The sequence below is a fragment of the Struthio camelus genome, chromosome 35 (assembly GCF_040807025.1).
Source record: "Struthio camelus isolate bStrCam1 chromosome 35, bStrCam1.hap1, whole genome shotgun sequence".
Classification (NCBI taxonomy): domain Eukaryota; kingdom Metazoa; phylum Chordata; class Aves; order Struthioniformes; family Struthionidae; genus Struthio; species Struthio camelus.
Window position 1 is genome coordinate 1,201,553 of NC_090976.1, and position 16,946 is coordinate 1,218,498.

The window sequence follows — 16,946 nt, forward strand, 5'->3', positions numbered from 1 at the left end:
AGGGGGCGGGGCTTGTCCCCTGCAGCCCAGGCCCCGCCCCCGCTTGTCGGCGCATGCGCCGTGCCCCCCCCCGCGCTTTAGCAACCGCCTCTTTCTATTGGCTGCCGTGCGGGCCAATGGGAGTGCTGTTCTCGCTCTGCGAGGCGCGGCGCATGCGCGGCGCCCCGCGGTCGCCATGGCGACGCGGCCTATAGGCGGCAGCCTCAAACGCGGCGCGGAGGAGAGCCCGGGCCGGGCTATAGGCGACGCCCCCTCCTATGGACGGGCTGGCGGCTGCGAGGTCAGTTGAGGGGGGGGGCGGATGGCGTCGTCCTATAGGGCCAAAGCTGCTCCTGAGGGTGCATAGGGGGTGGCTGTGAGGGGCAGGTTGGGGGAGGGGTGACCCTCCCCCACCCCATAGGGGCCCTATGGCTCCTCTCTGCTTTAAGGGGTGCAGAGGCCGGGGGGGGGCAGCCGGGGCCCATAGGGACAGGCAGGAGCCTATAGGTGAAGACATAACTTTATCTGCTGCCTCCCCCTGCTGCTGAACCACGGTGGGGGGCGGGGCCAGCCCGAGGAGGCGTGGTCTGTGGCCGGGTGGGGGCGTGGCCGCCCCGCCTGTGGGGGGCCCCATCTGCCATGGGAGGGGCGGGGCCCTAGCAGCAGGGCGGGGCGTGAAAGCCCCGGAGGGGCGTGGCCTCCCCTAGGGGCGTGGCCTCTGCGCCCACGCGGGGCAGCTTCTAGAGGAGGAGTCGGCCCCTGCCGGGGGCGTGGCCTCCCCTTGGGGGCGTGGCCTAAAGATTAACGCGGGGTTCTGCCAGCCCTGGGCGTGACCCCGCGGCAGGGGTGTGGCCTGAGCCAAGGGGCGTGGCGTGGGAGGGGAGGGTGTGGCCTAAGGCCTGGTGCAGGGCAGCAGCAAGGCCTGGCCAGGGAGGGGGCGTGGCCTAGACACCCTGGCGGGGCATGGGGGGGGTCCCTACAGTAGGGGGATCCCCAAAGGGGAGGGGGGCTGGGGGGGGCACCCCTGCACAGGGGTGATCGCTGTGCAGGGGCGGGGGGGGGGGTGTCCCTGAGGGGGTGGAGTCTATGGTGGGGGGAGCCCTGGCAGGGGGTGGGGCTCTGAGGAGGGAGGAGCCCGGGGAGGGTGGGGCTCTGGGGTCAGGGGGGTGGAGCCTGCTGTGAGGGGCAGGACTCCAGGGGCAGAATCCATGGCAGGGGGTTGGGGCTCAGGGGGGCGGAGCCTGGTGCAGGGGGCGGGGCTCCCGTGGGCAAGTCTCAGTGGGTGGAGCCTGCTGCAGGGTGGGCGGGGCTCTGGGGGGCAGAGTCCATGGCAGAGGGTTGGGGCTCAAGGGGCGGAGCCTGCCGCAGGGTGGGCGGGGCTCTGGGGCAGAGTCCATGGCAGGGGGTTGGGCTCGTGGGCGGAGCCTGGTGCAGGGGGCGGGGCTAGGGGGCGGCGGCGGCGGGGCGGGCCGGGGGGGCGGCGGCGGCCTTGCGGGCCAGCTTGGCGAGCAGGGGGCTGTGGGGGTGGCGCTGGCGCAGGTGGGCCAGGTGGCCCTCCTGGCTGTCGGCCGTGCCGCCGCACTCCTCGCAGACGTAGAGCTTGGCCCGGCGCTCCTTGTAGGCGTAGCGCTGCGCCACGCCGTGGATCTTCTTCAGGTGCGACTCCAGCGAGCAGCGCTGCGTGAAGGCCTTCTCGCACAGGCTGCACTTGTAGGGCCGCACGCCTGCCGGGGGGGGGGGGGGACGGGGCGGCGGGGCGCCCCCGTCAGCCCGGGACCCCCCTGCGCTGGCACCCCCCTGCGCTGGCACCCGTCACCCGCCTCACCTGCCACCTGCCGGATCTGGGGTCCCCCTCACCCAGGACCCGCCTGATGCTGGACCCTCTCGACCTGGGACCCGCCTGATCTGGGACCCCCCAGTTTGGGACCCGCCTGATTTGGCACCCGTCTGTCCTGGCACCCGCTGTATCTGGGATCCCCCTAACCCAGGACCCGCCTGATGCTGGACCCTCTCGACCTGGGACCCGCCTGATCTGGGACCTGCCTGACCTGTCACCTGCCGGATCTGGGATCCTCCTAACCTGGGACCCACCTGACCCGCTGGACCCTCTTGACCTGGGACCCGCCTGACCTGGGACCCCCCAATCTGGGACCTGCCTGACCTGGCACCTGCCTGATCCGTGATCCACCTGGTTTTGGAATCCAGGAACCCCCCCCACACACCTCCCAGGCACCCACCTGCACCGGGACCCGGCACCCGCCTCATCCAGGACCTGCCTGATTTGGGATCTGGGATCCCCCTGACCCCGGACCTGCCTGACTTGGGACCCGTCTGACCTGGAACCCACCTAATTTGGAATTTGGGACCTGCCTGACCCAGGATGCCCCCATTTTGGGATCTGGGACCTACCTGACCCAGCACCCAGAAAGTGGGACCCCCCCGATCGGGACCCTCCTGATTTGGGATCCGGGACCCCCTCGATCCAGGACCCTCCTCATCTAGATTTCAGGCCATGCTACAGCTCATCACCAGCTGTCACCCTGGTGGCTCGATCCCTGGGCGATCCCGATCCCTGGGTGATCCCGATCCCTAGCTGATCCCGATCCCCGGGCGATCCCGATCCCTGGCTGATCCTGATCCCCAGGTGATCCCGATCCCTGACAGCTCAAACCCTGGCTGATCCCGATCCCTAGCTGATCCCAATCCCCGGGCGATCCCAATCCCTGGCAGCTCAAACCCCAGGTGATCCCGATTCCCCACTGATCCCGATCCCCAGGTGATCCCAATCCCGGACAGCTCAAACCCCAGGTGATCCCAATCCCCGGGCGATCCCGATCCCGGACAGCTCAAACCCCGGGCGATCCCGATCCCCAGCCAATCCCGATCCCCGGCAGCTCAAACCCCGGGCGATCCCGATCCCAATCCCCGGGCGATCCCGATCCCCGGCAGCTCAAACCCCGGGCGATCCCGATCCCCAGCCAATCCCGATCCCCGGGCGATCCCTATCCCTGACAGCTTAAACCCCGGGCAATCCCGATCCCCAGCTGATCCCGATCCCCAGCCAATCCCGATCCCCGGCAGCTCAAACCCCGGGCGATCCCGATCCCAATCCCCGAGCGATCCCGATCCCCGGCAGCTCAAACCCCGGGCGATCCCGATCCCCAGCCAATCCCGATCCCCGGGCGATCCCTATCCCTGACAGCTTAAACCCCGGGCAATCCCGATCCCCAGCCAATCCCGATCCCCGGCAGCTCAAACCCCGGGCAATCCCGATCCCCAGCTGATCCCGATCCCCAGCCAATCCCGATCCCCGGCAGCTCAAACCCCGGGCGATCCCGATCCCAATCCCTGAGCGATCCCAATCCCCGGCAGCTCAAACCCCGGGCGATCCCGATCCCAATCCCCGAGCGATCCCGATCCCCGGCAGCTCAAACCCCGGGCGATCCCGATCCCCAGCCAATCCCGATCCCCGGGCGATCCCTATCCCTGACAGCTCAAACCCCGGGCAATCCCGATCCCCAGCTGATCCCGATCCCCAGCCAATCCCGATCCCCGGCAGCTCAAACCCCGGGCGATCCCGATCCCAATCCCTGAGCGATCCCAATCCCCGGCAGCTCAAACCCCGGGCGATCCCAATCCCAATCCCCGAGCGATCCCGATCCCCGGCAGCTCAAACCCCGGGCGATCCCGATCCCCAGCCGATCCCGATCCGCGGGCGACCGCGATCCCCGGCCCCCAGCGCTCACCGGTGTGGGTGCGCACGTGGCGCTTGAGGTCGAAGGTGTCGTTGAAGCCCTTGCCGCAGTAGGGGCACCGGTGCCGCTTGACCTCGCTGTGGCACTTGAGGTGCCGGGTGAGCATGCGCTGGAAGCCGAAGCCCTTCTGGCACACGGGGCAGCGGAAGAGCTCGGCCGCCCCCGGCCCGGCCCCCGCCGGCACCTGCCGCCCCGCAGCCCGTCAGCGCCGCCGGCACGGCCCCCCCGCTCACCCGGCGCCCCCCCGGTGTCCCCCTGCAACACCCGCCACCGGGACACCCGGCGCCCCCCCGGGACACCCGCCCCGGGACACCCGGCGCCCCCCCGGGACACCCGTCCCCGGGACACCCGGCACCCCCCCGGGACACCCAGTGCCCCCTCGCGACACCCACCCTGGGACAGTCCCCTGGGACACCCGGTGCCCCCCCGGCACAGCCCCCTCCCCCGGGTCACCTGGCACCCACCCGCGACACCTGCCCCAGGACAGTCTCCTGGGACACCCAGCACCCCCCTGCAACACCCACCCCGGGACAGTCCCCCAGAACACCCATGACAACCACCCACAGGACACCCACTGTCCCCCTGCAACACCCACCCACAGGACACCCACCCACGGGACACCCGCTGCCCCCCTGGGACACCCAGAGGTGGGACACCCACCACCCCCCCGTGACCACTGCTGCCCCAGGACACCTGGATACGGGACACCCGCCACCCCCCCCCGCAACACCCATCCGTGGGACCCCTGGTGACAGGACACCTGCTGCCCCCCTGCAACACCCGCCGCCCCGGGACCCCCGTTGTGGGGACCCACCACCCCCAGCCCCCTCAGATCCGGGGACCCCCCATACTGGGGACCCCCCATCTCGGGGACCCTCCCCAGCCCCCCCGGCTGACCTCACCTTGGCCTTGGGGTGCAGGAAGGGGCCGGGCAGGCCGCGGGGGGGGGCGCCGGGGGGCAGCGGGGCTGGGGGGCAGCCGGGGCGCCGCAGCGTCATGTCCAGGGGGGCAGCCGCCGCCGCCGCCGGCTCGGGGTCCCTGCGCAGGGCGCAGCCCCCCAGGCAGACTGGGGAGAGGGGTCAGGGGGGACCCCGAATCCCACCAAAACCCCCCCAAATCCTCCCCCCCCCAGGCAGAGTGAGGGGGCTGGGCTGGAAGGACCCCAAATCCCACCAACCTCCCCCAAATCCCCCCCGTCCCCGCGGGGGGGCCAGGCTGCACTCCCCCCCCCAGGACCCCCAGATCCATGGGTGCCCCAGCACCCCGGGGCCCCCCCAGATCCCCAGGGCAGGCGGGGCCCTGGCGGCCGCAGTAAACACGGGCCCCCCCGACCGGTCGGGCAGCTCCGCTAATGAGCAGCCCCTAATTAAGCGTATCCGGCGGGGTGTCGCCTGCTCCGGGGGGGCCCCGACGCTGCCGCAACCAGTCTGCCCAGTCCAGAACGCGCCCCGGCCCGGTTTGGGAACGCTCCCCCCCTCCCCGGGCCTGGTGCCACCGAGCGGGGCCCAGGCGTCCGGGCGGGCCCACATCGAAGCTACCTGCCACCTGCCCCCCCCTCCCCCCGGGGGGCCCAGGCATCCGGGTGGGCTTGGGTCACCCTCTAGACAACACCCCCCATCGGGGGCCCAGGTGTCCGGGTGGGCTTGGGTCACCCTCTAGACAACACCCCCCATCGGGGGCCCAGGTGTCCGGGTGGGCTTGGGTCACCCTCTAGACAACAGCCCCCATCGGGGGCCCAGGTGTCCGGGTGGGCTTGGGTCACCCTCTAGACAACACCCCCCGTCGGGGGCCCAGGCGTCCGGGTGCCCCCCCTGCAGCCGCTCTCCCGCCGCAGGGGCCCAGGCGTCCAGGCGGGCGGCGGCCGCGTGGCTTCGGCCCCACCCGGGAGCGGCTCTGCCCCGGGCCTGTCATTACGGGGTTAATCACCGCCCGGCGCCCGGACGCCTGGGCCCCTCGGGGGCAGGAGGGGAGCGGCGGTAGGGCAGGGGCAGCCCTACCCCCCCCCCCACCGGATGCCTGGGTTCACCTCACAGGGAGGGGGCACCAGGACGCCGGGGCCCCTGGGGGTCAGTGGGGGTCCCAGGGGGTTAGTGGGACCCCGGACGCCTGGGTCCCTGGGGGTCAGTGGGGGTCCCGGGGGGTTCAGCAGGGCCCCCGGACACCGGGGTCCCTGGGGGTCAGTGGGGGTCCCGGGGGGTTAGTGGGACCCCGGACGCCTGGGTCCCTGGGGGTCAGTGGGGGTCCCGGGGGGTTCAGCAGGGCCCCCGGATGCCTGGGTCCCTGGGGGTCAGTGGGGGTCCCTGGGGGTTAGCGGGCCCCCGGACGCCGGGGTCCCGGGGGGGGGGGCGACGCGGGGCGGCACGTACTGGGCACATAGATGTCAGCGCGCTGCTCGTCCGGGAGCTCGCTCCAGTTGCGCTTGGCCGTGGCCACGCAGGGCTTCTTCACCAGGAAGGCGCGGGGCATCGTGGGTGCCGGATCCCGCCCGGATCCCGCTCAGATCCCACCCGCCCCGGGGGCCTTGCTGGGCTCTGCCCCGCCGCCCCGAGGGCCGCTGGGATTTGGCGTTGGAGCCCAAATCCTGGGTCAGAGTCGGCGGCGGATCCCAAATCTCCGGACAGTTGCAGCGTCAGATCCCAGATCCCGGGTCAGTTCCAGCCCCAGATCCCAAATCTCGGGTCGATTTCAGTCCCGTGTTGCAGGTCCCTGGTCAGTTGCAGTGTTGGATCTGGATCCTGGATCAGTTTCCGTGCTGGATCCCGAATCTGGGGTCAGCGTCGGTCCTGGATCACAGATCCCGGGTCGGCTCCAGCTTCAGACCCCAAATCGCTGGTCCGTTTCGGCCCTGGATGGCAGATTCCTGGTCAGTTTTGATCCCAGATCCCAGATCCCAGGTCAGTCTCAACTGACCCTGGATCAGTTTCAGCCCCAAATCACAAATCTCCGATCAGTTTCAACCCCGGATCCTGGATCTTCGGTCAGTTTTCCTGCCGGATCCCAGATGCCAGGTCAGTTTCAATCCTAGATCCCGGATCCTGGATCGGTTTCCGCACCGGATCCCAAATCCTTGGTCAATTTCAGCGTCAGATGGCAGATCCCAGGTCAGTTGCCACGCTGACCAGATCCCGGGTCCCGGCTCGGTTTCAGCGCCGGATCCCGAATCTCTCATAAATCTCGGGGCTGGACTGGCAGCGGCTGGGCGCTTTCGGCGCTGGAGCCCGAGTCCCTGGTGGCTTTCGGCGCCCGCTCCCAGCCCCGCTGCGGGCTGTGCCGGGCTGTTGCGCGTCGTTGGCGTGTCGATGGCGTGCTGATGACGTGCCGATGGCGCGTCGATGGCGTGTCGATGGCGTGCCGATGGCGCGTCGATGGCGTGTCGATGGCGTGCCGATGGCGTGCCGATGGCGTGCCGATGGCGCGTCGATGGCGTGCCGATGGCGTGCCGACGGCGTGCCGAGCCGTGCGGATGTGCGCGTCTCTGCCCGGCTCCGTGCGGCTCCGTGGCCGGGCGGGCGCCCGCAAAGGGCTTTATGGGGCCGGAGCCGGCGGGACCGGTCGGGCCGGGGCGGGCGCTGGAGCTGCGCGGAGCCGGTCGGGCCGGCGCCACGTTGGGAAATAACGGGGCCAGCGGGAGCCCGCGGCGCCCCACGCCTCCGCCGGCACCGCCGCCCGCGGGGGGACGCGCCGGGACATGGGGACACGGGCGCTCGGGGACGCCGGGGGACGCTGGGACATGGGGACGCCAGGGGACGTGGGGACACAGGGATGTGGGGACACGGGGATGCTGGAGGACAGGGATGCCGGGGACACAGGGACACCGGGGGACACTGGGACACGGGGACACCAGGGGACGTGGGGACACGGGGACACCGGAGGACGGGGACGCCAGGGGACACAGGGACACCAGGGGACACCAGGGGACGTGGGGACACAGGGACACCGGAGGACGGGGACGCCGGGGACACAGGGGACGTCAGGGGACACCAGGGGACGTGGGGACATGGGGACACCGGAGGACAGGGATGCCAGGGGACACAGGGACACCGGGGGACACTGGGACACGGGGACACCAGGGGACACCAGGGGACGTGGGGACACCGGAGGATGGGGACGCCGGGGACACAGGGGACGTCAGGGGACACCAGGGGACGTGGGGACATGGGGACACCGGAGGACAGGGATGCCAGGGGACACAGGGACACTGGGGGACACTGGGACACGGGGACACCAGGGGACGTGGGGACACGGGGACACCGGAGGACGGGGACGCCAGGGGACACAGGGACACCGGGGGACACTGGGACACGGGGACACCAGGGGACACCAGGGGACGTGGGGACACGGGGACACCGGAGGACGGGGACGCCAGGGGACACAGGGACACCGGGGGACACTGGGACACGGGGACACCAGGGGACACCAGGGGACGTGGGAACATGGGGACGCTGGGATGCAGGAAATGGGGATGGAGGACACAGGGACATGGCAACGTGGAGATGGGAACGTGAGGACACAGGGACGTTCCAGCCCCACGCGAGTCCCCATCCCGGCCCCACGCATGTCCCCATCCCGGCCCCATGGATGTCTCCGTCCCAGCCCCACACAGGTCCCATTCCGACCCCACGCGCTTCCTCATCCTGCCCCACGCGCGTCCCGGGGCCCCCCAGCCCCACACCCCCTCTCCGCCCAGTGCCGCTTGGCGTGTTCCCGGCCACGCGTGTTCCCGGCCACGCGTGTTCCCGGCCACGCGTGCCCCACCCCGCTGGCGCCTGGGGGCAGGGGCAGGGCCCGGCCCGGACGCCTGGGCCCTGTCTCCCCCCATTCCCCCCCCCCCCCCCCGCCAGCGGGACGCGGAGACGCCCGGGAGGCGCCGGAGGAACCGGTCGCGCCGGGAGGGCCCCGGGGCGACTAACAGGCACCCGGACGCCTGGGTCCTCTGCTGCTGCCCCTGCCCCAGCTCCCAGCGTGGCCGGGAAGGGCTCTGGCCGGGGCGGGGGGTGGAAAGGGAGGCCCGGACGCCTGGGTCCTCGGGGTGGTGGTGGTTTGGGGGGGGGGTGTTGCGGTGCAGCTTGGCCCCGCCCGGACGCCTGGGCCCGCTCGCTGGGCAGCGGCTGCGGGCGGCTACGTGCCGCTGCTGCGCCCGGTCCCGATGCCACCAGCCAGGGCGGCACCGGCCCGCGGGGGCCCCGGGCGTCCGGCCCGTCTTTCTGGCCCCGGTGGCTTTGGGGGGCGGGGGGGGGGGGGACGCGGGGGAACCAGCCCGCCCGGCCCCACTGACTCACGCGGCCTCGTCTGCCCCCGCTGCCGCCGCCGGGGACCCAGGCGTCCGGGGCAGCCGCAGCGACCCCTCAAGGCTATAGGAGCTGGGGGGGCAGAGGGGCTAGAGGGGGTCACTGGGGTCTGTGGGGCTATAGGGGGTCTATGGGCGGGGTCTGTGGGATTTCCATAGTGGCTATAGGGGGTCTATGGGGCTATAGGGGGTCTATGAGGGGGTCTGTGGGGTTTCCATAGTGGCTACAGGGGGTCTATGGGGGGGTCTATGGGGCTATAGGGGGTCTATGAGGGGGTCTGTGGGGTTTCCATAGTGGCTACAGGGGGTCTATGGGGCTATAGGGGGGTCTATGGGGGGGGGTCTGTGGGATTTCCATAGTGGCTATAGGGGGTCTATGGGGCTATAGGGGGGTCTATGAGGGGGTCTGTGGGGTTTCCATAGTGTCTACAGGGGGTCTATGGGGGGGTCTATGGGGCTATAGGGGGTCTATGAGGGGAGTCTGTGGGGTTTCCATAGTGGCTACAGGGGGTCTATGGGGCTATAGGGGGTCTATGAGGGGAGTCTGTGGGGTTTCCATAGTGGCTACAGGGGGTCTATGGGGCTATAGGGGGGTCTATGGGGGGAGTCTGTGGGGTTTCCATAGTGGCTACAGGGGGGGTCTATGAGGGCTACAGGCGATATGGGGGTCCATAGGGCCTACAGGGCGTCTACAGGTGGTCCGCAGGGGACCCTCCAGCTCCCCCCGTATCCCACAATGCCCCGCGGGAACCCCCAGCATCCCACAACCCCCCGGGGAGGACTCGGAGGTACCCCGCTGCCTCCCACAACGCCCCGCGGTGCCCCGCTATATCCCAGAGCGCCCCGCGGCGGCGCATGCGCAGCGCAGCGCTCGCCCCCCCGCCCCCCTTCCCGGGCGGCCGCCATGGCGCCGGGCGCCGCCGAGGCCTGGGCGCGGCTCGGGGCGGCGCTGGGCGGCGGCGACCACCGGGACCCGCCCGCGGTGCGCGCGCTGCGCGGCCCCGCCCCCGCCCGCCGCCACCAGGTGCGCGCCGGGACGCCGGGGCCCCCGCGGGGGGGGAGGGGGCAGCGGGACGCCGGGGCCCCCGTTTTGGGTGGGGGGAACCGGGATGCCTGGGCCCCCGTTGGGGGGGAGGGGGCACCGGGACGCCTGGGCCCCTGCGGGGGGGGAGGAGGAACCGGGACGCCTGGGCTCCCGTTTTGGGGGGGGAGGGGGCACCGGGACGCCTGGGCCCGTGCAGGGAGAAGGAACTGGGACACCTGGGCCCCGGTTGGGGGGAGGAACCGGGACGCCTGGGCCCCCGTTGGGGGGGAGGAGGAACCGGGACGCCTGGGCCCCTGCGGGGGGGGGTCCCCAGAGAGGGGTCTGGAAGGGAGAGCGGGGATGAGCCGTCCCGGACGCCTGGGTCCCCATGGGAGGTGTGTGTGTGGGGGGGAACCTGCATCACCGGGACGCCTGGCCCCCCACCCCCCCCGACCCGGACGCCTGGGCCCCCCCGCAGGTGTCGGTGCTGTGGCTGCTGCTGGAGTCTCCGAGCTCCGTGTGCCCGAGCCGGGCGGCGGGCGAGGAGGCGGCGGGCGCCCTGCTGGCCCTGCTGGCGCTGCCGGAGCCGCCGGGGCCGCCGCGCGCCCTGCTGCTGCTGGCCACCGCCACCGTCCTGGTGGCCACCGGCGCCGCCGCCGCCCCCACCGCCGCCGCCTTCGTGTCGCTGCTGCTGCGCCCCGACGAGCCGCGTCCCGCCGCCGCCGCCGAGTGCCTGCGCGAGCTGCAAGCCGCCCGCCCGGGGCTGCTGAGCGGCCGCCCGCCGCCGCCGCTGCCGGCCCGCGGCCGCCCGCCGCCGGCGCCGCTGGCCCTGCTGCTGGCGGCCGCCCCGGCGCCCGGGGCCGTGCCGGCGCTGCTGGACGGCGCCTTCCTGCAGCCGGCGGCCGCCCAGGCGCAGGCGCTGTGGGCGCTGAGCCGGGCCGCCGTGCCGGCGCCGGCCGTCTTCAAGGCGCCGCTGGTGCGGCTGCTGGGCACGGGTGAGGCGGCGCTGCTGCACGCCGCCCTGCACCTCAAAGCCGCCTTCGGCGACGCGCTCTTCACCGCCGAGGACGAAGCCTTCCTGCTGCGGCGCCTGGCCGGGCTGGCGCAGCACCCGGCGCTGCCGCCGCCGCGCCGCCTCTTCTTCCTCGAGTGCGTGGCGGCCTTCCCCGAAAACCGCCCGCTGGGGGCCGGCGGGCCGCCCGTGCTGCTGACGCCGCGCCTGGCCGCCGGGCTCTTCCCCGGCCGGCTGGACGCGCCGCCGGGCGCCCTGCTGGCCCGCTACGAGCTGGCGGCGGCCGTGTGCGCCGAGAACGGGGGCCGGGACGCCGAGCGGGGCGGCAGCTGCCTGCGCCAGCTGGCACTGGAGCTGGCGGCGGCGGGGCCGCCGGCCGCCGGCCTCTTCTGCGGCGCCGCCGCCCTCTACGCTGCCCACCTGGGGGCCGACGCCGCGCTGGCGGCCGCCGCCGCCGGGCTCTTCCTGCGCCGCCCGGCCCTGGCCCCGGCCCTGCTCGACTTGGCCAAGGCGGCCGGCGGCAGCGGCTGGCCGGCGGCGCTGGGGGCGGCGCTGCGGCAGGCCGTGCTGGGCGCCCCGCCGCCGGCCGGCCCCGAGCTGCGCTGGCACCTGCGGGTGCTGGCGCGGGCGCCGGGCGGCGGCGGCGGCGGCCGGGCCGAGGCGGCGCGTTACCTGCGGCGGGCGGCGGCGGCGGCCGGCGGCGACTGGCGCGGGGGCCACGCGGTGCTGACCGCCGCCGCCCGCCTGCTGCCGGCCCCGCCGCCGCCGCCGCCCGCGGCCGACGCGGACGTGCGCGACCGAGCCCGGCTCTACGGCGCCTTGGCCGCCTGCTTGAGCCCGGCCAAGCTCCAGGCGGTGACGCGCCGCGGCGGCGGCCTCCCGGCGCGGCCCCGCGGCCTCTCGGCCCCCGCCGCCGCCGGTGCCGCCGCCGCCACCGCTCCCCGCCCGCGCCCGGCCGCCGAGCCGGCCCCGCTGCTCCTCCGCCGCCTGCCCGAGCCGCCGCGGCCGGTGGCGGCGGCGCCGGCGGACGCGGCGGCGGCCGGGCCGGCGGGCTACGGCCGGGCGGCGGCGCGGCGCCGGGCGGCGCCGGGGCTGCGGCTGCGCCTGCAGGTCGAGCCGGGCCCGCAGCGGCTGCTGGCCGTGCAGCTGCGCTTCGAGGCCGAGGGCGGCGCCGTCGCCGAAGCCCGGCTGGCGGCCGTGGGGCCGGCGGCCGAGGTGGCCGTGGCGCTGCGGCCCCGGGGCGGCCGGCCCGTGGCGGTCGGCGCCGCCTTCACGGCCCCCGGCGGCCGGGCGCTGGCCGCCCGCCTGCCGCCGCTGCCGCTGGCCCCCGGCGAGCTGCTGTGGCCGCTGGCGCTGCCGCCGGGCTGGGGCCCCTCGCGCCGCCGCCGGGCCTTCGGCGCCATGTGGCAGGCGCTGGCCGAGGCCGGGGCCGAGACGGCGCTGCCCCGCGCCGGCCCCGGGCTGCCGCCGGCGCTGGCGGCCTTCGCCGTGGCGTGGGACGGCGGCGACGGCGACGGCTGGCTGGTGGCGGCGGCGCTGCCGGGCCGGGGGCTGGCGCTGGCCTGGCTCCGGGGGCCCCGCGTGGCCGCCCGGGCCGCTCGCTGGGCCGCCCTGGCCCCCCTGGGCTGCTTCCTGCGCCGGGCCGGGGCCGCCGCCGCCTGAGCCGTGTCGGGGCGTGTGAGAGCGTGTCGGGGCGTGTGGGAGTGTGTTGGGGCCTGTTGGGGCGTGTGGGAGCGTGTCAGGGGCGTGTGAGAGCATGTCAGGGGTGTGTGGGAGTGTGTCGGGGCGTGTGGGAGCGTGTCAGGCCGTGTCGGGGCGTGTGGGAGCGTGTCGGGGTGTGTGAGAGTGTGTCAGGCCGTGTCGGGGCGTGTGGGAGCGTGTCGGGGCGTGTGGGAGTGTGTCAGGGGTGTGTGGGAGTGTGTCGGGGCGTGTGGGAGTGTGTTGGGGCGTGTGGGAGCGTGTCGGGGTGTGTGAGAGCATGTCAGGCCGTGTCGGGGCGTGTGGGAGCGTGTCAGGGCGTGTTGCTCCCATCAGGGCGTGTCACACCGTGGTTTCCCGTGCACTGAGCTGCATTTTGCTGTGTCTGGCCGCGTTTCCCCCGTTTTGGGCCACGTTTCCCCCGTTTCGGGCCGGTTTCCCCCGTTTCGGGCCGTGTTCCCCCGTTTCGGGCCTGTTTCCCCCGTTTCGGGCCGCGTTTCCCCCGTTTCGGGCCGGTTTCCCCCATTTCGGGCCGGTTTCCCCCGTTTCGGGCCGGTTTCCCCGTTTCGGGCCGTGTTCCCCCGTTTCGGGCCTGTTTCCCCCGTTTCGGGCCGCGTTTCCCCCGTTTCGGGCCGCGTTTCCCCCGTTTCGGGCCGGTTTCCCCCGTTTCGGGCCGTGTTCCCCCGTTTCGGGCCGGTTTCCCCCGTTTCGGGCCTGTTTCCCCCGTTTCGGGCCACGTTTCCCCCGTTTCGGGCCACGTTTCCCCCGTTTCGGGCCGGTTTCCCCCGTTTCGGGCCGTGTTCCCCCGTTTCGGGCCACGTTTCCCCCGTTTCGGGCCGGTTTCCCCCGTTTCGGGCCGTGTTCCCCCGTTTCGGGCCGGTTTCCCCCGTTTCGGGCCACGTTTCCCCCGTTTCGGGCCGGTTTCCCCCGTTTCGGGCCGTGTTCCCCCGTTTCGGGCCGGTTTCCCCCGTTTCGGGCCGCGTTTCCCCTGTTTCGGGCTGGTTTCCTGCTGCTGCCCCGCGGTGGCGGCGGCGGCGGCGGCTCAACACGAGGTCGGGCAGAGCCAGCGTCCGTGTGTCTGTGGGGCCGGGGGGACGTGGGGCCGGGGGGGCAGGGCGGGCTGGGGGGGGGACGCTGCACTCTAGAGGGGTCTGGGGGGCTCCGGGGGGTGGGGAGTCGGCAGGGGGCTGTGGGGGCCCCACGGGGGGGCGGCGGTGGGGCCCGGAGGCACCTGAGGGTCCCGTGGTGGAGTCTGTGGGTCCAGGGAGGGGACATGGGGGTCCCGGGAGGGGGGCGTGGGGCCGAGGGGGATGTGGGGGGCCATTGGGGTCCCATGGGGGGATCTTTTGGGTCTCTGGGGCCAGGAGGGAGCGGGGGGGGACTTGGGGGCCATTGAGGTCCCATAGGGGGATCTGTTGGGTCTCTGGGGCCAGGAGGGGCCCGGGGGGGCCATTGGGGTCCCGTAGGGGGGATCTGGTGGGTCTCTGGGGCCGGGGGGGCCATTGGGGTCCCGTAGGGGGGATCTGGTGGGTCTCTGGGGCCGGGGGGGCCATTGGGGTCCCGTAGGGGGGATCTGGTGGGTCTCTGGGGTCGGGGGGGCCATTGGGGTCCTGTGGGGGGATCTGGTGGGTCTCTGGGGTCGGGGGGGCCATTGGGGTCCTGTGGGGGGATCTGGTGGGTCTCTGGGGCCGGGGGGGGCTCTTGGGGGGGGGAGTCCGGGGGGGGCCCACGGTGTGGGGGGGAAATCGGGGGCGTCTGTGGGGCGGGGGTGATGTTTCCTGGGCGAGAACTACAGCTCCCGGCATTCCCCGCGGCGCTGGCCGATGGCGGCCTACAGTTCCCAGCATCCCTCGCGGCGCCGGACGGGGGCGGCCGACAGCTCCCGCCGTCCCCCGCGGCCCCTTTATGTCCCTGTTGGGAGGGGGGAGAACTACACTTCCCGGCGCGCCCCGCGGCACCACTGACGCCCCTCCCCGTCCCGGCGTGCCCCGCGGCACCACAGAGCGCGCGGGCGGGCAGGAGCGGCGCTTCCCTTCGCCGTCGCGGCCCCGTCATGGCGGCGCCGGTGCGGGCGGAGCTGGCGGCGGGGCCGGCGGCGGCGGCGGTGGCCGTTCACCTGCTGCCCTGCCGCGTTGGCCACGACGGGCCCGCCGCCGTCAGCGCCTTCTTCCGGCCGCAGGCGGGGCCGGGGCCCGGTGCGGCCGCGGGGGGGGGGGGGGCTCTGAGGGGACTTCAGGGGCCGGTTGTGGGGCTGGGGAGGGTTTCTAGGGGAGTTGGGGGGTCTGTGGGGCTGCGGGGTACTGCGGGAGGGGGTCTCAGGGGTCCGCGGGGCTGGGGGGGCTTCTAGGGGAGGCTCGAGCGGCTGGGGGGGTTCCTCTAGGGGGCTGGGGATGTTTTCTGGGTCTCCCTGGGGGGATCTGTGGTTCTGGGGGGGCTGTCGGGGAGGCTGTGGGGCTGGGCGGGAGTTGTGGGGCTGGCGGGGTGTGTAAGGGGGTCTGGAGGCTCCCTGGAGGGGTTGGGGGGGTCCCAGGGAGTCTCTGGGCTCCATGAGGCCCCGTTGACCCCCCCATCCCCCCCCAGCCCTGTGGGCCTCGTTCCGGGGGCGGCGCCTTGGGGGGCTGGAGCTGCCACTGCCCCACGGCTACCGGGGGCTGGTGCTGGCCGAGGGGCCCAATGACGCCCAGGTGAGATGACCCCCCCCCCCCGCGCGTTGCTTCTGTGGGGTGGGGCCCCCCCCATGGGGCCCCTCCCATGGGGCCCCCCCCATGGGCCAGGTAGACCCCTAGGACCCCTCCCCATGGGGTTGGGAGACCCCCCTGGGATCCACCCTGCCCCCCTATTTTCCCCTCTGTTATGGGGCAGGGAGCCCCCCTGCGCTCCCCTGAGGGGCAGGTCGTGACCCCTGACCCTTGCCATGGGGCTGGCTGTGACCTGCAGCCCCTGCCGAGGGGTGACCCCCGACCCCCACCCCGTCCCCACACAGGGTCGGCGACTGCAGGTGACGGGGACCTTCAGGACTGTCACCGCCTGGGAGGCTGATGCCGCCCCCTCCCCTGCCGAGGGGCTCCCACTGGCCTTGGTCTGGGCCCCCCTGGCCCAAGCAGTGAGTGCCCGGATGCCTGGGCCCCCCTGGGGGTGGAGGGGGGATGAGGGAGGTGCCCGGATGCCAGGGCCCCCCCAGGCAGTGCGTTGGCTTTAGTTGGGGGAGGGGGGCATGGACCCTTCCTGGGTCCCTCCTGCTCATCCCTCTCCCCCCCACCCCCAAAACAGATCCACGCACCTGTGTCACATGACAGTGATGAGGAGGCAGAGCCCTGAGAGGCCCCACCCACGAGGGGGTGGGGCTGCCAGAAGCCCCACCCCCAAGGGAGCAGAGCCCCGGGAGGCCTGGCCCCCTGCCAAATAAAGACAGCTGATGACAATACCACCTTGCCTGTATAATTACTGGTATAATTACTGGACACGATGTTAATGAGCTTGGAGAGCAGGGTGGGGCTGACCCAAGGGGTGGGGCTGACCCCAAAGGGGCGGGGTCTTACCATTTACCCAACTTGCTGCAGGCCTGGGGGGTGAAGTAGAGGCATGGTACACTTGTGGCCCTCCATGATGTCCAACAGTGTCAGGGCCCTGCGCAGGATGGGCCCAGGTGGCCGGGTGAGGCCCCGCTCCCCCCACCTCCCCCCCCCCAACATCCAGGCCCTTCCTAGAACCTCATTTACCCCTCCCCAACCGGAAGCATTTGGGGGCTCTCCCGCCCTTGCCTAAGAGCACCCAGGTGTCTGGGTGTGCCCCCCCGCCTCGGGGGCCCAGGCGTCGGGGCGCCTCGTGGTAGTCGGTGGAGCTGAGGTACTGCGGGGCGCAGCTCACGTCCTCCTTGATGCTGCTGATTTCATAGATCTCGCTGGGGGGAAGGGACGTGGGGGGGGCTGAGGCACCCAAGGGACTCCCCTGGTTCCCCCCAGGTGGGAAGCACCTGTGGGACCACCCCACTCATGACAGTGGAGCTGTGAGGCGTTTCAAGGTCCCTCCCATACACCTTGAGCACTCCCAGAGGCCGTTTAGGGGCTCCTGGAGAGGTTTTGGGGCTCTTCAGGATGCTCCCCCCGGAGGTGGCTTTGGGATCTCCACATGGACGTGAGAGGCTTCCAGACGTGCTTTGCCCCCCAACCCCTGGCCCCCAGGAAGCTTTGG

General features: G+C 73.1%; 3 protein-coding genes across 6 annotated transcripts; 2 read left to right on the forward strand and 1 right to left on the reverse strand.

Annotated features, from left to right (window-relative positions):
• Window positions 1–1,422: 1,422 nt before the first annotated feature.
• On the reverse strand, window positions 1,423–6,206 carry OVOL1 (ovo like transcriptional repressor 1). The gene is made up of 4 exons (XM_068923604.1): window positions 6,059–6,206; window positions 4,637–4,800; window positions 3,726–3,918; window positions 1,423–1,703 (listed from the first exon to the last, which is right to left on the reverse strand). The coding sequence occupies exons 1-4, from the start codon at window positions 6,198–6,200 to the stop codon at window positions 1,423–1,425; spliced, it is 780 nt and encodes a 259-aa protein (XP_068779705.1). The 5' UTR covers window positions 6,201–6,206.
• Window positions 6,207–9,925: 3,719 nt separating this feature from the next.
• On the forward strand, window positions 9,926–12,719 carry AP5B1 (adaptor related protein complex 5 subunit beta 1). Its single transcript, XM_068923605.1, has 2 exons — window positions 9,926–10,045; window positions 10,524–12,719. Exons 1-2 carry the CDS (start codon window positions 9,926–9,928, stop codon window positions 12,717–12,719), a joined length of 2,316 nt encoding a protein of 771 aa, XP_068779706.1.
• A 199-nt stretch (window positions 12,720–12,918) lies between these two features.
• On the forward strand, window positions 12,919–16,179 carry RNASEH2C (ribonuclease H2 subunit C). Of its 4 annotated transcripts, none has more exons than XM_068923707.1 (4): window positions 12,919–13,807; window positions 15,336–15,439; window positions 15,739–15,858; window positions 16,026–16,179. In XM_068923707.1, the coding sequence occupies exons 1-4, from the start codon at window positions 13,036–13,038 to the stop codon at window positions 16,071–16,073; spliced, it is 1,044 nt and encodes a 347-aa protein (XP_068779808.1). In that variant the 5' UTR covers window positions 12,919–13,035; the 3' UTR covers window positions 16,074–16,179. The 4 variants fall into 4 exon arrangements, with proteins under 4 accessions (XP_068779808.1, XP_068779807.1, XP_068779810.1 ...); XM_068923709.1 differs by lacking the exon at window positions 12,919–13,807 and adding an exon at window positions 14,626–14,820; XM_068923710.1 differs by lacking the exon at window positions 12,919–13,807 and adding an exon at window positions 14,751–14,950.
• Window positions 16,180–16,946: the final 767 nt, after the last annotated feature.

What these genes read in the sequence shown, in the direction of transcription:
- AP5B1 (XM_068923605.1), top strand. Translation starts at nt 9,926, where the DNA reads ATGGCGCCGGGCGCCGCCGAGGCCTGGGCGCGGCTCGGGGCGGCGCTG. An exon ending in CCCCCGCCCGCCGCCACCAG is followed by an intron (nt 10,046 to 10,523) that starts GTGCGCGCCGGG and finishes GCCCCCCCGCAG; the next exon opens with GTGTCGGTGCTGTGGCTGCT.
- RNASEH2C (XM_068923707.1), top strand. Translation starts at nt 13,036, where the DNA reads ATGTCAGGCCGTGTCGGGGCGTGTGGGAGCGTGTCAGGGCGTGTTGCT. An exon ending in AGGGGCCCAATGACGCCCAG is followed by an intron (nt 15,440 to 15,738) that starts GTGAGATGACCC and finishes GTCCCCACACAG; the next exon opens with GGTCGGCGACTGCAGGTGAC. An exon ending in GGGCCCCCCTGGCCCAAGCA is followed by an intron (nt 15,859 to 16,025) that starts GTGAGTGCCCGG and finishes CCCCCAAAACAG; the next exon opens with ATCCACGCACCTGTGTCACA.
- OVOL1 (XM_068923604.1), bottom strand. Translation starts at nt 6,200, where the DNA reads ATGCCCCGCGCCTTCCTGGTGAAGAAGCCCTGCGTGGCCACGGCCAAG. An exon ending in TCCTGCACCCCAAGGCCAAG is followed by an intron (nt 3,919 to 4,636) that starts GTGAGGTCAGCC and finishes GCGGGGCGGCAG; the next exon opens with GTGCCGGCGGGGGCCGGGCC. An exon ending in CCACGTGCGCACCCACACCG is followed by an intron (nt 1,704 to 3,725) that starts GTGAGCGCTGGG and finishes CCCCCCCGGCAG; the next exon opens with GCGTGCGGCCCTACAAGTGC.